Genomic DNA, 17,765 nt, shown 5'->3' on the forward strand with positions numbered 1-17,765 from the left:
TTTACATTTTTAGTGGTAGTAATTATTTTGTGATTGCCATTTACATTACTAGGCGTATGGCATCATTGGTGGGTGGAGTTTGTCAATACAGGGTGTTTTTTCTTTCTTTCTGGAGACAGCCAGTGGAGAAGGAGAATGTTTCTGCCTAATCAGTCCACAGTATTTTGTGTTTTATATTTTCAGAGTACAGTATCTAATTTTTTTCAATGCACTACTTGATGCCTCAGTTACACAAAGCTGCTGGCTGTACATGGAGATAGCAGGCTGCCTGTATAGTGTATACATATGAAATATTCATATGTATAGATTCATATTTACCTGTTCAGAACAAAAATTGTTTGAAACATAAATAATAAATTAAAGATTATGCCTTGCCTTTGAAGAGCTGCTAATTAAATTCCTGTGAATGATACATAAGGCTGTCATGTAGATGTAAGGTCATCAAACAGAATCTTCAATCATTTATACCAATTAGTTATCATTGTACGCAATACATAGTTCAGTCCCAAATACTGTACAGTGAAATACTAAATACAGTACATGGGTTTGATATTTTGTTTGTTTTGTTCCTGTATTTTATATTACTGCTCCTGGTTAGCAACCTTACATCTAGCAATTATGTTATACCTTAATCTACATAAGGCTGCAGACAGAAAATGTACTTAAAGAGGAACTCCAGTGAAAATAATGTAATGAAAAAAGGTGCTTAATTTTAACAATAATTATTTATAAATGATTTAGTCAGTGTTTGCCCATTGTAAAATCTTTCCTCTCACTGACTTACATTCTGACATTTATTACATGGCGCCATTTTTACTGCTGGCAGGTGGTGTATGTGGAAAGAGATGATGCATTTTTGGCTGTTGGAAACAGCTGTTATTTCCCACAATACAACAAGGCTTCCACAGTGTGATGTCAGTACCTAGGTGCTGACATCACACTGTGGGAGGGGCTTAACCACAATATCCGCCATACAGAGCCCCCTGATAATCAGTTTGAGAAAAGGAAAAGATTTCTCATGGGAAAGGGGGTATCATCTACTGATTGGGATGCAGTTCAATCCTTGGTTACAGCTCCTCTTTAAGAGCTCTTGCACTATTTCAGGTATGGAGGGACACTTGACACTGGTCTCCACAGGCAAATAGCAATTTAACCCATTGTTCAGCCTTCCATTTGTTTAATGCATATGATATTAAATTTGCATTGATTCACTATGCACCATGTATCGAAAGTTCTTGACTGTCCATCTCCATTTGCCCCTTGTTGCAAATAGAGTGGGCGTTCCCATAACAATACACAATAGACACCTGACCCAGCCCATCTCCCCCCACTACAGCTCTGCAGCTCCTCCCTGCGCATTATTGGAATAAAGCACTTAACTCTTCTCACAACCTATTGTTTATAAAAGCCATGTGTACCTCTCGCCACAGACCCTACCTGCAATTAGAAACTCTTTCTCACTGCTCTTCTGTTTATCTGATTTTTATAAACACACACTAGAGGTGGTGTGGAAGGGATACATGCTTTATCACACACTGAATAGTCAGGAACTAGACAGGAATGAATGATAAGACTTTGCAGAGCTTTAGCTGCAATGCTGGCCACAAAGAAGAAAATATAAGCAAAGATGAGGTCGTCATGGTAAGCGACAGTGACAGAACTATATACCGTGGGTGATGATGGAATAGGGAAGGGAAGTCTGTTATGCAAAGCAGATTAAAACAAAAGCTAAAATGGTATAATATTGGTTTTGAATCGAGATACTGTCGTGATACATTTTACAAAACATAAATTAAAATACACCCTCCTGAACTAGATCTTAAATAAAAAATAAAAAAAAAGCACAAAACTTTTAGGTGGCTGCTGCAAAGAAAAAAAAAACCTTTGCTGGACACTCATTCCTTGCAACAACCTCAGGTAAGCCCACCTTACTTCATCCTGGCTGGGTATTTTGGTCCCTAGCCCTGAACATTGCACTCAGCCAGACAGGAGCATGGTAATGCCAGGTTGGTTGGATGCTTTCGTTAATTCCCGAATTCCTAAACGATCTATAATTAGGCTATGAGGGTAAGGATCTCCTAAAATAAGTGACAGTGATGACTTGCATTGTATAGTCCTAACTGCCATTTAAAAAGGCTACATAGTATTTTTAATTTTAGGTCCCTGTACTGTAAACAAGATGACCTCTTATTTGGACTTGTGTAGTAAGTTGTCCAAACCACAGTGATGATATACAAAGTGCAGTAACATAAGCAACCAAACTCTCTCCATACTCAAGTGAAGTCAATTAATAATGGTTTATTTTATTGCTTATATGTTTTCTAATCATTGAATCCACAGCAGAAATGTCTTGGCCATTTTAATCAATATAGCAAACCAGAATGCATTTGCTGCACAGGAGAGAACAGGGCAAAACACATAAAAGAAAAATAAAACAAACAAAAGGAATACATCCCTATACTGAGTTCCAGTAGGGAGAGCAGTGCTAACCTTGTCAAGGTCAAGTGAGGTATATAAATCTAACAAATTGTTTTTAAGATTATCCATATAATAAGTTGTTTTATTTTGCAACACAACATATACAATTTAAAGGACCTAATTTATATAATGTCCGTGATTCAGTGTATCTGTTTAGTATGACATTATGTTGTTTTTTTGTTTCGTAGATTCCATAAGTCAACACAAGCTGCACCCTCTAGAAAACTACCTTTTGGCTCTGTGACTTTGCCTATAGTCTTCATCTGAGGATTGTCCTGGACCAAATGTTGGAAAAATAACTGTGATGAAATAAAACTTCTGTTTTTATAGCTTTTAGACATCCAATGATTTTTTTAATGTTTTATACTGCTTTTGTATTTTAACTTGCTACAGATCTGGAACTACTCTTCAAATAGATGTAAATTGTTGGAATATTTTCTACTAATAAAACACATACACAGGGGAGATAGTTCCCATAATTTTTGATAAATCGTTGTTCTATTAATGTGTCCATTGGGGATGATGGTATTCATCTGATATGAAAATACAGTCAGTGCTTTCATGGGTTGAACTGTACAAGAGCATTAATCTCTTTATAAATTCTAAGGAGTGAACTGATTTGTGCACACAAGACTTCACTTGGCTCATAATGATTCTTTCAGAGAGGTTGAGTAGAACTCTTTGGCATTTGTTGACAGCCTTCAGCCATTCTTTCCTGTATTTGTCCATCAGAAGAGGATTTATTATTAAGGTTGTGTCTGTTGGAACTCAAGGTCACCTAAAGGAGAGACCAGGAGCCCGAAGGAGTAGTATCATCTGGTAGGATGGAAATTAAATAAAGAAAGTGTAATATTCACAAAGGTGGGTTGTAAAGACTTACAACTACCATATAAGCCCTGCGGGGAGATAAACTGTCCCCGCTCAGTTGTCCAGGCCACTATTCAAGAACAGGAAACTGGCAGGCTGCACTCCTAGGGATCTTGAAGTGTAATGGAATATCAAACTATAATCTGAACCTCCTGTGGCGATAGAAACTATACAAAAACTCGAGTGGAGGTGCCGATATTAGATGAGTTAGTAATTTCCTAGACATCATTTAAAATAGGATAAGTTAATTGGCATCCCTTCTAAATTGGCCCTAGACTACGATGGACATATGACTATGGTAGGGATAGGATTGTTAGCTCCTTTGAGGGACAGTTAGTGACAAGTCTATATATACTCTGTAAAGTGCTGAGGAAGATGTCAGTGCTATATAAATACTAAATATTTAATTTAAAGAAAAAAAAACACAAACTATTAACAAGCTAGATGCACCTCACCCAAAAATTACCATCCTTCCCTGTCTTAAATAGGAAAGGAAAATAGTTGTGTATAAAAATTCCATTAAACACAAAGGGCAGTCAGTAAAATAATTGTCTTCGGTAAAATACATTATCCAGTATTTTACACTATTTTTCTAAATTCACTAAAGTTTTCCCTCATGAGGCAGACGTTTGGTAATTTACTGAACAAACATTCCTCAATTCATTAATCCCTGCTCGGTAAGTGTGACTTACCAGCATGTAGCAGGTCAGCAGGCAGGCAGGGGAGCTGTGAGTAGGACTCTGAGGTTTTCCCTACAGTGCAATCCTGTTATCCCTTTAGATGTGCTGCTGCCATCAGGGGGAGCTCTTCTGTATGCTACAATACAAATAAGCACATCTAAAGGGAAGCAGGGATGCCTTTTGAAAATGTCCCTCCTCAGGCTGTGTGGCTCTCCCTATTGGCTGCCTGGCTCTCCCCAAAGGCTGGCTGTCAAATCCACCACACAAAGACAGCATGGGGGAGAGCCAGTTATCAGCTGCTGTGAGCTGGAGAAAATTACCGAACACTTTTGGCCGGTAGGCTTAAAGAGAGTCTGAAGCGAGAATAAATCTCGCTTCAGACCTCATAGATAGCAGGGGCATGTGTGCCCCTGCTAAAACACCGCTATCCCGCGGCTTAACGAGGGTCCCTTCACCCCCAAATCCCCCTCCGAGCAGCGGGGTAGCGCTTCCGCATTGGGGCAGGGCTAACCGCCGCAGCCCTGCCCTACGCGCATCTGTCAGCGTGTATCTCCGCCTCTCCCCCGCCCCTCTCAGTCTTCCTTCACTGAGAGGGGCAGGGGAGAGGCAGCGATGCGCGTCTGATAGAGAGGCAGGCCTGCAGCTCCTAGCCCTGCCTCCAGCAGCAGCAAAATCTACGACCAATTTGGTCGTTGATTTTGCGCGGGGGGGGGGGGTGTTTGGGGGTGAAGGGACCCCCGTTTAGCCGCGGGATAGCGGCGTTCTGCTAACTATGAGCTCCGAAGCGAGAATTATTCTCGCTTCAGTGTCTCTTTAATGCGGAAATCTTTGTGAATTGACATTTCTTGAGGCAATTACCGCACTAGTCGGTAATTTACCTCACTAGTCGAAGATGATCGGTAAAATCAGCTGTTTTCAGCATTACCGAATGCTGTGATGCCTTGTGAATAGAGCCCAATGTGCTAAAAAACATATTTTGTGATGCCCCCACCTGCCTGTTTTACCTGTAGCCAAGTTCCATTACCATCCCCGACCCTTCCCAGGGTCGCCTTATCTGATCCTGATTATAATCGCCGGCGCCGCTTTAAAAATCCAGCGGCTGCACAAATTTACAGCCCAGTCTCCCTACCATCCTCTTTCCCAGCTCTGTCATTTTTTTTTCTGGATTTTTAAAGCAGCGATTATAATCAGATAAGGCGACCCTGGGGAGGGTCGGGGACGGTAATGGAACCTGGCTACAGAAAATAAATCACCAGAACAAGAGAGGGAAGGTGCTGATCGTCTGCTCTGAGGTCTGCAATTACAATGAGGTGCTTAACTTTTTTTTTTTTAATATTCTCATCGTAAGTCCTTTAAGTATTTAGTAAAGGTAGTTGTGTATTGCACGATATCGATGATTTCCCTTTGTAAGACCTCTTGTTCTAGATGGCCTCAGTGAATTCTGTATCCTGCACTCCTTTTTTTATTCTCACATTTGCTTGGAAAAAAAAAAAAAAAAAACAACCCGTAACACAATAGAGCTATAATTTAGCTTTTTCCTCCGTTGGGTCTTTGCTCTTATATCATATAGATAAAATGTCATTACTTTAATCGCTTCCCCCCCTTTACACCATCTCATGGCTGTAAATTGCAGGCAAATATCAGACAGTTGTAGACTAAAAGCATTAAGAAATATTTTTACCTGGGATCCTCACCAGCAAAGCTTAATACCAGGGCTTCGTTTAATTCGTATTTGTCTATTAGCAGCTAATGCGCAAATCCAACAAAGCTCCTCGGAGCTCTGCCAAATCCATATTAAAAGGGTCACAGCACCAATTCATCTACCTCAGGAAGTCATTGTTCAGATTCTTCTCTGCTAGAGGTACCTGTAATGTATCAACTTTCTTCACCATGATGTTTTATTGCGATGGTGATCTCTGCACCATAAAATCTCTGCCTTCACCTTTATGGTGGGAAGAGAATGGCATTTATATGGAAATCACAAGAAATGAATAGGCTTTGAGATTAAAGTAGAACTCTAACCAAATATCTATATGTTAATGTGTATGTCCAGATACTCTTTCAGAAATAGAACAATGTGACTTTTTATGAGGCCGCACTGATATGCAATAGCCTATTTTTATTATATTATAGGTCGTAGGGATTTATTACTGTGCCTGTAAGAATATGCTGCTAGTGTTTGCAGGTACTGTGCATATACCTTCGTGTCATCTTCACCTCAGTATGAACTCAATTCTGTACAGACACATTACTAGCCTACAGGCTAGCAGCATGTTCTGATGCTATGGAGAAGGAGAAGGGGAGATGCACAGTGCACAATGGAGGATGATGGGGTTAAGAAGAGGAACAATGGACTCTGCCAGTGCTCAGATGAGATGATTTGGCATTCTAGACCTCTCACTGGCACATGGGGTGTGGATTGGGGGCCCCTGTACTTATCCTAGATTCTTGATTGAGAACCATCTTAGATGTGCAAGGCTTAAAGGGAACCTGAAGCGAGTACAATTATTTAAAATAAACACATGATGAACCTGCAAATGAATATTCCATACTTACCTCGCCATCAGTTCCTCTCAGAAGCTCACTATTTTCTTCTTACAGTGATCCCTTCCAGTTCTGACAATATTTTGCCAGTACTGAAATATACCAGTTGCTGTCAGTTATATATCAGCAGCTGTCAGTTACAACTGAATGTGCAAGGTAATGTCCATGTTTCCCAATGGCTCAAGTGGGCGATATTACAGTTTAACAGTGTGCTGACCAGGAAGCTGTTAGGGGGTAATGGCCATTTTTAAAATGGAGGACGGAGGATTCCATTGATCACAGTGGACAAACAGGACGCAGGAGAGGAGAAAAAAGTTGAAGAGTAGATTACACTGGAGGTAAGTATGACCTATGTATGGTTATTTTGACTTTTCATTTTCAGTTCAGGTTCTCTTTAAGGTTGAACAGTATCATCAGATGGGAGATGACCAGTATATGAAATGCATTGGTAGGTGAACAGAGGCGCCAGAAGGATAAAAGTACATAACATTTTTTAAAAATTGCTGGGAGGAAGTGGTGGACTCGCCTCCGTTAAAGCAGACACCAAGGACTGTAAATATATAGATATACACATTTATTGAAAATACCCCAAAGATGCAACGCGTTTCGCGGGCACAGCCCACTTCTTCAGGCAATAAGCAGGGGATAAACAACAGCAACAGACAGAGGTGCTCTGCTTGCTAACTGAATTGCTGTTGTTTATCCCCTGCTTATTGCCTGAAGAAGTGGGCTGTGCCCGCGAAACGCGTTGCATCTTTGGGGTATTTTCAATAAATGTGTATATCTATATATTTACAGTACTTGGTGTCTGCTTTAACGAAGGCGAGTCCACCACTTCCTCCCAGCAATTTTTAAAAAATTTTATGTACTTTTATCCTTCTGGCGCCTCTGTTCACCTACCAATATATTTGAGTCCACCCCAGGTGGAGGGGTGATCTACCCCCTTTCTTCCTATCTACAGAGAGCGACTTCTTAATCCTGAGTGAGGACAGGTCTAATCTCCTCACCTGCCTAATGAGTGGTTACCTAGGTGGTAACCCGTGTTTGTGAGTATTACTATCTCACTGTTTCATTTATCAAATCAATTTTGACATACTACACCATATTGGGCTCTCGATTTCTCTTCAACCTTTAGTATATGAAATGCAGTCCCGTCCTGGCTTCTCTGTTGTACAAGTAGTAGTGGCTATTTCATGTAATCCACTATGGAATGCATATATGAACTGCCATAAAGTGTAGTTGTGGTTTAAGCAGCAAAGATTCCCTTTGCGTTTTCACAGCTGTTTTGCAGATTCACTATACTACTTCTGTCTTCTCCTGAAATAAATAGAAAGGAAGCCTGACTTTGTACATTAATGAAAAGCAGTATGGAAGTATGTTGAAGCAGCAGCAGTATATAAACAAAAAGATTGGAGCTTCCTAAGCAAAACAAAATAATTTATACAAATGCTTGTGTTATCAGTGACCAGTCCAGCATATGTTTAGAACTAAGAACATTCTGTCACGGATCACGGGTTTACGGCCAATAGCACTCTGGGTAAAACGGGACACTGTAATGACAACATTACTTTTTTCTTTAAACATATATCTGCAATCAAAGTACAAATGATTCTATTGCCTTATGTTTTTGCACGTAAAGCAATTTATTTATTTTCGGAAGGGAATTATTATAGTGTGTTGTTTTTCTAATAAAAATGTTTGGTGTCGCAAGTCGGCAAGACTTTATTAGGCTCTTGGCTGAATCAGCAACTGCTGCAATTGGTGGTATAATACTGCCTTGTGCACTTATGCCACATCTGTGATGTTTAGATTTAGCAGACTTGTAGCAGCTACATATTTCCATCTATAGTTTTGTTAATGATGTCCAATGTAATTGTTAATGATTATTTAACACTACCGTAGCACATGGGTAGCTCGATGGCATAGTGGATACTGGATAGCACCCTCTCCTGGCAGCGCTGGGTCCCTAGTCAAATCCCAGCCAGGGCACTATACTATCTGCACGGAGTTTTTATGTTCTCCACGTCTGGGTGGGTTTCCTCTGGGTGCACCGGCACATTCCAAAAAACACACAGATAAGTTAGAGACAGTCTCTTTTTTTTTACCTTATTTTTTTCTTAAGTCCTCTTCAGCATTAAATTCAAAGTGGATTTGGCACATTCCCGCGTCAGAACGAGTGATTTATTGCCCAGAAAGTACTGCAAAGTTTTACGACTTTGCAGGTCGCAGATTTTGCTGACCAGGGGGAGGCAGAGCTTTGTGCAGTAGCTCTGTCTCCTATCCAGTCAATCTCTGCCAATCTCTGCCTCTCCCTGCCCCTCTCAGTGAAAGAAGACTGAGAGGGATGTGGAGAGGCAGAGATTGACTGGAGAGGAGGCAGAGCTACTGCATACAGCTCTGCCTCTACCAGGAAGCAAAATGATGCGTGCCTGGAGCTTGGCCTGGAGCTCGTTCTGCTGTGGGAATGCAGAAAATCTGTTTAGAATTTAATACAGAAGAGGACTTAAAAAGAAAATAAGGTAAAAAAAGAGACTTCAGTGTCTCTTTAACCTCTTGCGGACTGCAGTGTTAAACCCCCCCTAATGACTAGGCCATTTTATGTAAAATTGGCCACTGCAGCTTTAAGGACAAGCTGCAGGGCCGCACAACACAGCACACAAGTGATTCCCCCCCCCCCTTTTCTTCCCACCAACAGAGCTTTCTGTTGGTAGTGTCTGATCGCTCCCCCATGTTTATTTTTTTACAAATATTTTTGTTTATTTATTTTTTTTTTAAAAACCCTATTTCTTTAAAGATTTTTACCTGCCTCCACCCGCCAGCCTATCACAGCGATCGGCTGTGATAGGCTTCAGCCTATCACCGTCAGTCACTTCTATGTCCCCCAGGGGAACAGCCGTGTCACACGGCTGTCCCCAGTACAGCACTGCTGCTGATCGCAGCGCTGTACTGATGTAAATACGGGTGTTTCGGAGGGCAGCGCATGACAACAAAACAACTTAACTTGCAGTCTTCACCACTGGGAATAGGAGGCACGGATCTACGCAGCTCTGAACATGTGTGTAGCCTGGGAGTTCTAATTGATGGGGATTTAAACTTCAGAACTCAAATCTCTGCTGTGGTGAAATCATCCTATTTTCACCTGAAGAACATTGCAAAAATCAAGCACCTCATCCCCCCAGAAGATCTGCCAACCTTAGTCCATGCCTTCATCACATCCCGAATGGACTACTGTAATGCTCTCTACACTGGCCTTCCAAAAAAGGTCTTGTACCGCCTACAGCTGATACAGAATACTGCTGCCAGACTGCAAACCAACCAACCCCGTCACTGCCACATAACGCCAGTCCTGCACTCCCTTCACTGGCTACCTATAGAATTGAGGGTCCTATTCAAGATCGGCCTACTGACATTTAAATCCCTGAATAATCTAGGTCCTGAATACATGAAAGATATGTTGCAGCTGCGTAGCAATCCCTGCATTCTCAGATCCACAGGTTCTAATAATCTAGTCATACCCAGAGTCCACTTGGAAACTTTTGGTCCCAGAGCCTTCTGTCATGATGCCCCTACGTTTTGGAATTCCTTACCTCAACAGATCAGGACAGCTCCATCCCTGGACGTGTTTAAATCCAGACTGAAAACCCACCTGTTCAGTTTGGCATTTGCAGAAATATAACTTTTGTTGTGTGAATACTTCATCCCACTACCAATTACTGAGTCTGAGAGAGCCTAAGTACTTTGAGTCCTATGGGAGAAAAGCGCTATAGAAATGTTATTGTATTGTATTATTGTATTGTGTAACAGTCTCCCGAACGGCGATCGCCGCTCAAGCAGGAGATGCGCGCGCAGCCTGCGAACGATCTCCTGCAAACTGCTGCCCCAGGACTTTACGCTGATTGGCATTAGGCGGTCCTGGGGCTGCCGCCGCGGCCACGCCCATCGGCATGACGCGGTCGGCAAGCAGGTAACTGGCTTCACCCTAACTTGGCCCTAGACCACGATGGAAATATGACTATGTAGATAAACTGTCTTCCTCTGAACTATGGTTGTTAACTGGCTTCCCCCTAAATTGGTGCTAGACAAATGGACAAATGACAGATGGACAAATGACTATGGTAGAGATTAGATTATGAGCCCCTCTGAGGAAAATTTGCTTACACCTCATTCATCATGCGTACTTATTTTACGTGCATGTGACTGCAGTCACGCATGCTAATTCACTAAATGTTTGTATTGATTGTATTCTGATATGACCCAGGCAAGCATTGAAAATTTTGGCCACATACCAGACAGCCTTTTTACAAAACCCAGTCCAGATTTGTTAGATAAAATGTGATGACACCTGCCAACATTTTGTCTTACTGTGTCACAGTTGCCACTCAGGTCTCATCCACTAGGGCAGGGGTCTGCAACCTTTAAGACATAAAGAGCCACTTGGACCCGTTTCCGAAAAGAGAAAAAAACTGGGAGCCGCAAAACCATATGCACAAATCGTTAGCAGATATGACCCCATATGCACAAATCGTTAGCAGATATGACCCCCATATGCACAAATCGTTAGCAGATATGACCCCCATATGCACAAATCGTTAGCAGATATGACCCCCATATGCACAAATCGTCAGCAGATATGACCCCCATATGCACAAATCGTTAGCAGATATGACCCCCATATGCACAAATCGTTAGCAGATATGACCCCCATATGCACAAATCGTTAGCAGATATGACCCCCATATGCACAAATCGTCAGCAGATATGACCCCCATATGCACAAATCGTCAGCAGATATGACCCCCATATGCACAAATCGTTAGCAGATATGACCCCCATATGCACAAATCGTTAGCAGATATGACTCCAATATGCACAAATCGTTAGCAGATATGAACCCCATATGCACAAATCGTTAGCAGATATGACCCCCATATGCACAAATCGTTAGCAGATATGACCCCCATATGCACAAATCGTTAGCAGATATGACCCCCATATGCACAAATCGTTAGCAGATATGACCCCCAATATGCACAAATCGTTAGCAGATATGACCCCCATATGCACAAATCGTTAGCAGATATGACCCCCATATGCACAAAACTTTAGCAGATATGACCCCAATATGCACAAATCGTTAGCAGATATGACCCCCATATGCACAAATCGTTAGCAGATATGACCCCCATATGCACAATCCTTCAGCAGATCTGACCCCCATATGCACAATCCTTCAGCAGATCTGACCCCCATATGCACAATCCTTCAGCAGATCTGAAAAAAAAAACCATTTACTCACCTAGTCAGAAGACCTCCTGTCACGATCTCCTCCTGTCCCGACCTTGTGGCGCGCAACTCCCACGATCCTCTTCCTACCTTACGTCCTGCCTGCAGGGCTACGGGAAAATGGCCGCCCGAAGCCCTGCACTGCACTGGTCCGGCGGCCTCTCTGATAGGCTGCCGGCCAGCGACAACAGCACACGTCACGAGCGCCGCAGCCACTGGCACCGGAGCCGCCTAGGAGCCGCGGCGAAGATGAAAAAGAGCCGCATGCGGCTCCGGAGCCGCGGGTTGCCGACCCCTGCACTAGGGGCTTCTAAAGGCAATTGCACGGTGAGCAAAGCAAACGTTTAACCTGTTGACGACCACAGTGCTAACCCCCCTAACGACCAGGCTCTTTTTTGTTGCACTGGGCTGTGCAGACTTTTCAGCTTCCTGCACAACCCAGCTATGGAACCCAGCGATCGGAGTCACCTCCTTTTTTTTGTCCCTAAGGGGACATGCCGCCGGAGGGGTCAGATCGCTGCGGCAGTTTGTTTATTTATTTTTTCTTCAGCCTCATCGAGGCTCTCTCTCCCTCCCCCCCATCCCCTTCCCTCCTCCCCTCTGTGCTCTGAATGAAACAGGACGGATCACCGCCTCCTCTTAGGCATCAGCCTGTGAGAGGACGGCGCTCCCCGGCCAATCAGAGGCCAGGGATCGCCGATCTCGTGCAGCGCTATCGGGGACCGCAGTGCCGTACGGATGTAAACAAATGGGATTTCTTTCCCCTTTCGTTTACAAACAGCCTGCTAGCCGCGATCAGAAGGGCAAAACTAGAACAAGTCTATCTATTTTTTTTTTTTTTTTTAAAGAACTATACACAAAAAATATACATACACCTGTCCAAAAATATATCTAGCAGTTGAACAGAGGACTGCTTGGATAGAAATAAGCGGAGAAGAGAAAATGATGGAGATTGTCTGAAAAGTTTAAAATACCAGGGTTGGTTGTCTGAGTCCAATGGTAAAGTCTTTGCTCCGAATTATTCAAAGTATTGCATTTTGGCCGGTGTCCTGCCAGCGTGTTGGTAGATGGAATTCGACAAACAGATGATGGACTAAGGATGCAGAGATCTATTGTAATAGATGTCTTAAAGCAGTGTTCCTCAACGCTGTCCTCAAGGCCCACCAAAAGTGCATGTTTTGGGGAAATCCACAAAGGTAGTTAATCAGCTTTGCTGAGACACGTAAGGTGGCCATACACTGGTCGATTTGCCATCAGATTCGACCAACAGATAGATCCCTCTCTGATCGAATCTGATCAGAGAGGGATCATATGGCCACCTTTACTGCAAACAGATTGTGGATCGATTTCAGCCTGAAACCGATCACAATCTGTGGTGGTGCTGCCGCCGCTCTCCTGCCCCCCCCCCCCCCCATACATTACCTGCTCCGCCGGCGGGACTCCCCAGGTCTCTGCTGTCTTCTTCTTCTCTCTGGCCTGGTCTGGTCTCCGGCATGCTTCACTTCTTTCTGCCCGGCAGGAAGTTTAAACAGCAGAGCGCCCTCTACTCTGCGGAGAAGACAGCAGTGACAGCGGGGACTCGCGCCGGCCGGAACAGGTAATGTATACCCGCTGTATTGCGTCGGTCATCGGGCATTCGAATGCCGCTAGTGACGCACTCCCGACCCGCCAGTGATTGAGAGAAATCTTCCGCACGGACGGATCGACGGGAACGACCGATTTCGGACGGAAATCGATCGTTCTGTCAGTGGTGTGTGCGGCGATTTCACAGCCGATTCAATCACTGTGATCGAATCGGCCGTATATCAGCGGGAAAATCGTTAGGTGTATGGGCCCCTTCAATTACCTCACCTGTGCATGTTTGTGGTTTTCTGCAAAACATGCACTGTTGGTGGGCCTTGAGGACAGGATTAGGGAGCTGTGTCTTGGCTCATCCTGATAGGAGGGGCTGACATAAGAGCTGATAAGAAAGTGAAAGCTCCAGACCCCTTTCAGAAAGCAAGAAATCTGGCAGATTATCTGATTTCGATTTCTTCTCTATGCACATAAGTCCCATCAATAAATGGATTGCATATTTGCATTCAGTAAAGCATTATGAATTCACACACATGAAACATGAGTATTTAACCATAAAGTATTACTGAGAACCTTATTTCTCAGTGGCTGGATGTGCAATCCACCTGAAAACCTCTCTGTATGTGAGTAGTGGTTTGCATAATATTTTTCTGTCTGTTCTGTCCCCACACATGTGACCTATGTGTAGCTAAGACATGCAGCTAAACCTTCCTGGCTCCCAATAAGTGAGACTGATTGAAGTAGTCTTGTATTTATTGAAATCACAGGCGGTGAAACTAGAAAACAGATGAATGTATAATAAGGCTCTCATAGTAGATATGATTACAACAATCAATGCATTAATAAACAATATTGCAGTTTAGCATTATACATGTGCTCATTTAGGCTCCTGACAGACAGTATAAGAACACAGCACAGAGTAATCTAACAATGCAGAAACATACTACAGAGTGTCTCTGTTATGAGTAGATGCTGTAGCAATAACTAGGTGTGAGAAACAATAAGTCACTCACCAAGAATGCTGCCACAAGAGAAGAGATGGTGGATAGTGCTTCCTCACAGTTCACAGACAGGGTTCTAAAATGGTGGAATCAATCCCACAATGCTGTTCAACTTTGTATCCCAAGAACCCTTGCAGTTTACTGATAATATAAAAACTGACCACTAGGGGGCTCGGTGAGCTTTAACTCTATAACCATCAACTCTAAACATACATGCAGGATATATAGTATTTTCATACATGTCAAGAACTCACATTACATCTTTGCAGAACATTTTACTCTTAATTTCTGAGCTTTATGTCCTTGGGGCAGAACACTCCCCGTCTGGCATTTACTGGTGCCACCAATTACTAGAGTCTCCAGAAGAAAACAGTAAGATCAGTTCAGTTACTGGTCTGAGGAATAATTTGGTTTCCTTTTGTCGTTGTATTTTGACTTCAACTTTGCGGACATTGTTATCTTCACTCTGAAAGGTTTTTGTAACAAGGCCCAAAGGCCAATCATTTCTAGATGTCTGGCAATCTCTCACAAGCACAACATCACCAGGCTTGAGATTAGGTTTGATAGTTTGCCACTTTTTTCTTGGTTGCAGAGTGGAAATGTATTGGTTTTTCCACTTGTCCCAGAAGGTATTTGCAAGGCATTGTACTTGCCTCCACTGACGTTTGTAAAGGACTTTAGTAGTAAATTCTCCAGTAGGAACACCAACAATGTCAGTCTTCTGGGTAAGCAGCATAGAAGGAGTAAGGATCACTGGATCATGAGGGTCGCTTGAGACTGGAGTTAGAGGTCTGGCATTCATGATGGCTGAGACTTCTGCCATAAAGGTAGTTAGGCACTCATGCGTAAGCTTGGCGGTACCTGCTTGTAAGAAGATGGAGTTGAGAATTCTGCGGGCTATGCCTATCATTCTCTCCCAGGTCCCTCCCATGTGGGAGGAATGGGGTGGGTTGAAGGTCCATGTACAACCTTGCTGGCTTAAATATCTTTCCACAGTGACAGTGTCCAAGTTGGAAGGAATTTGTAGCTCTTTGGCTGCTCCTATAAAGTTTGTACCTCTGTCGGAGCGAATATGTTTCACAGGGCCTCTGATAGCAATGAAACGTCTGAGGGCGTTTATGAAACCTGATGTGTCCATAGACTCAATCACCTCTATATGAACTGCTCGGATTGACATACAAGTGAACAAGACTGCCCAGCGCTTACTGTTTGCATGGCTGGCTCTGGTACGTCGGGTAGTGACTAACCAAGGTCCAAACACATCAAGGCCAACATTAGTAAAAGGGGGATCTAAGCTAAGTCTGTCCGATGGAAGATTAGCCATCTTCTGCATTTGAAACATACCACGGAGTTTCCGGCAAGTAACACAGTTGAAAATGAACCTGCTCACACATCTCTTTGCTCCTACTATCCACAGTCCAGCAGTTCGTAAAGCCCCTTCTGTAAACAGGCGACCCTGATGCTTGGTTAGGTTATGGTAGTGCTGAACAAGCAAAGACGCAATGTGATGGTGGCCAGGGATTAACACAGGATGTTTCTCTTTCAGTTCTATTTTAGCATGCTTAAGACGGCCTCCCACTCTTAACAGACCGTCTTCATCTAAGATTGGGTCAAGTCTTTTCAAAACACTGTCATTTGGGATAGGCCTTTGGTTGACAATACAATCAATCTCCTTAGCATATACTTCTTGTTGCACAGTGAAAATGATCAGATTTTTGGATCGGTCTAGTTCATGTACTGATCTGACATTCCCACAGAGATGCCAGCCTTTGCAGCTATTCATGCATGTAGATGAAGTACTCTTGTACGAACCACTTATATGAGCTAAACAAGTGATGGCTCGAATTAGTGAATTCCAGGTTGAAAATCTGCTAAAACGATGAGATTTAAGATGTCTTTCAGAAGTTACTGTGCGTAGCGTAGAAACCTGAGGACGGATTTCTACATCTGTGCCTGCACTTACTAGTCCAAATAACTCACCTTCGGAAATGTGCTCTGGGTTATACAGAAATGTAGGTCCGGTAAACCATATTGTGTTCTGAAGGTGCTTGGCAGCAACAGATCTGGTTGCCAGATCGGCAGGGTTATGGTCGGTAGGTACATATTGCCACTGTTTTGGGCTGGTAGATCTTCTAATCCTCAGAACTCTGTTGCTTACGTAAACGTAGAAGCGCCTGGTTTCATTGTAAATGTAGCCCAAGACTACTTTACTGTCTGTGTAAAACTCTGTCTCCTTAATGTCAATGTCCATCTCGGTGGTAATAAGCTCAGCTATCTCTACTGCTAGCACAGCAGCGCACAGTTCTAGCCTGGGTATAGTATGCTCCGGGAGTGGAGCAAGTTTTGCTTTCCCCATGACAAACCCGACATGGCATTGTCCTTTGTTGTCTATCACTTTAAGGTAAGCTACTGCCGCAATCGCTTTCACAGATGCATCAGAGAAAACACAAAGTCTTTGCATTTGGATTTCTGTAGAGGGTACAGGGGCATATGGGCGTGCAATATGAAGATCACATAAAGCTGGTAAGGAGTTTCTCCACTCTACCCATAAGTCTCTTTGTTCGGGGGGAAGTGGAACATCCCAGTCTAAAGTTTTACAGCTTAAGTCTCTGAGTAATGCTTTGCCTTGGATAGTAACAGGGGATGCAAATCCTAGAGGATCATACAGGCTGTTTATGGTAGAGAGTACGCCTCTACGGGTGAAGGGTTTTTCTTCATTCTTGACTTGGAAAGTAAAGGTGTCCGACGTTAGGTCCCATAGTAGTCCGAGACTACGTTGTACTGGAATAGTGTCAGTTGCTAAGTCTAAGTCTTTTAGATCATTTGAGTGGTCTTGAGAGGGGAAAGCTTCCATAAGTTCTTTGCTGTTGGAAGCAATTTTGTGCAGTCTCAAGTTCGAACAAGCAAGCAATTCTTGGGCTCTTTTGAGGAGACTGATAGCTGCCTCATTCGTAGGTAGTGATTTTAAGCAATCGTCCACATAAAAATCCTTCTCTACAAAGTGTCTTACGTCTGTTCCATACTGTATCTCACCTTCTTGAGCTGAGCGTTTAAGTCCAAAAATAGCAACTGCAGGGGAAGGACTGTTGCCAAACGTGTGTACCCTCATGCGATACTCTACAATGTCTTCATTCGGGTTGTTGTTTCTGAACCATAGGAATCTCAAGAAATTTCTATGTTCTTCTTTAACGAGAAAACAATGGAACATCTGTTGGATGTCTGCTGTGAAGGCAATAGAGTCCTTACGAAAGCGTAGAAGTACTCCCAAAAGTCTGTTGTTAAGATCTGGACCTGAAAAGAGCACATCATTTAAGGAAACCCCTTTGAATTTTGCGCT

The 17,765-nt window shown here is 43.1% G+C and overlaps 1 protein-coding gene across 4 annotated transcripts in view; it reads left to right on the plus strand.

Annotated features, from left to right (window-relative positions):
• Positions 1 to 2,946, plus strand: part of MCPH1 (microcephalin 1) — a 664,091-nt gene extending 661,145 nt beyond the window's left edge. For 3 of the 4 annotated variants that reach the window (XM_068281349.1, XM_068281350.1, XM_068281352.1), the window contains one exon: positions 2,667 to 2,946. In XM_068281349.1, the coding sequence (XP_068137450.1) occupies positions 2,667 to 2,722 (56 nt within the window). In that variant the 3' untranslated portion in view covers positions 2,723 to 2,946. The remainder of the gene's footprint in view (positions 1 to 2,666) is intronic. The other variant, XM_068281354.1, reaches the window with a different exon arrangement.
• The last annotated feature ends 14,819 nt before the right edge of the window (positions 2,947 to 17,765 follow it).

This window comes from Hyperolius riggenbachi, chromosome 4 (assembly GCF_040937935.1).
Source record: "Hyperolius riggenbachi isolate aHypRig1 chromosome 4, aHypRig1.pri, whole genome shotgun sequence".
Taxonomy (NCBI): Eukaryota; Metazoa; Chordata; class Amphibia; order Anura; family Hyperoliidae; genus Hyperolius; species Hyperolius riggenbachi.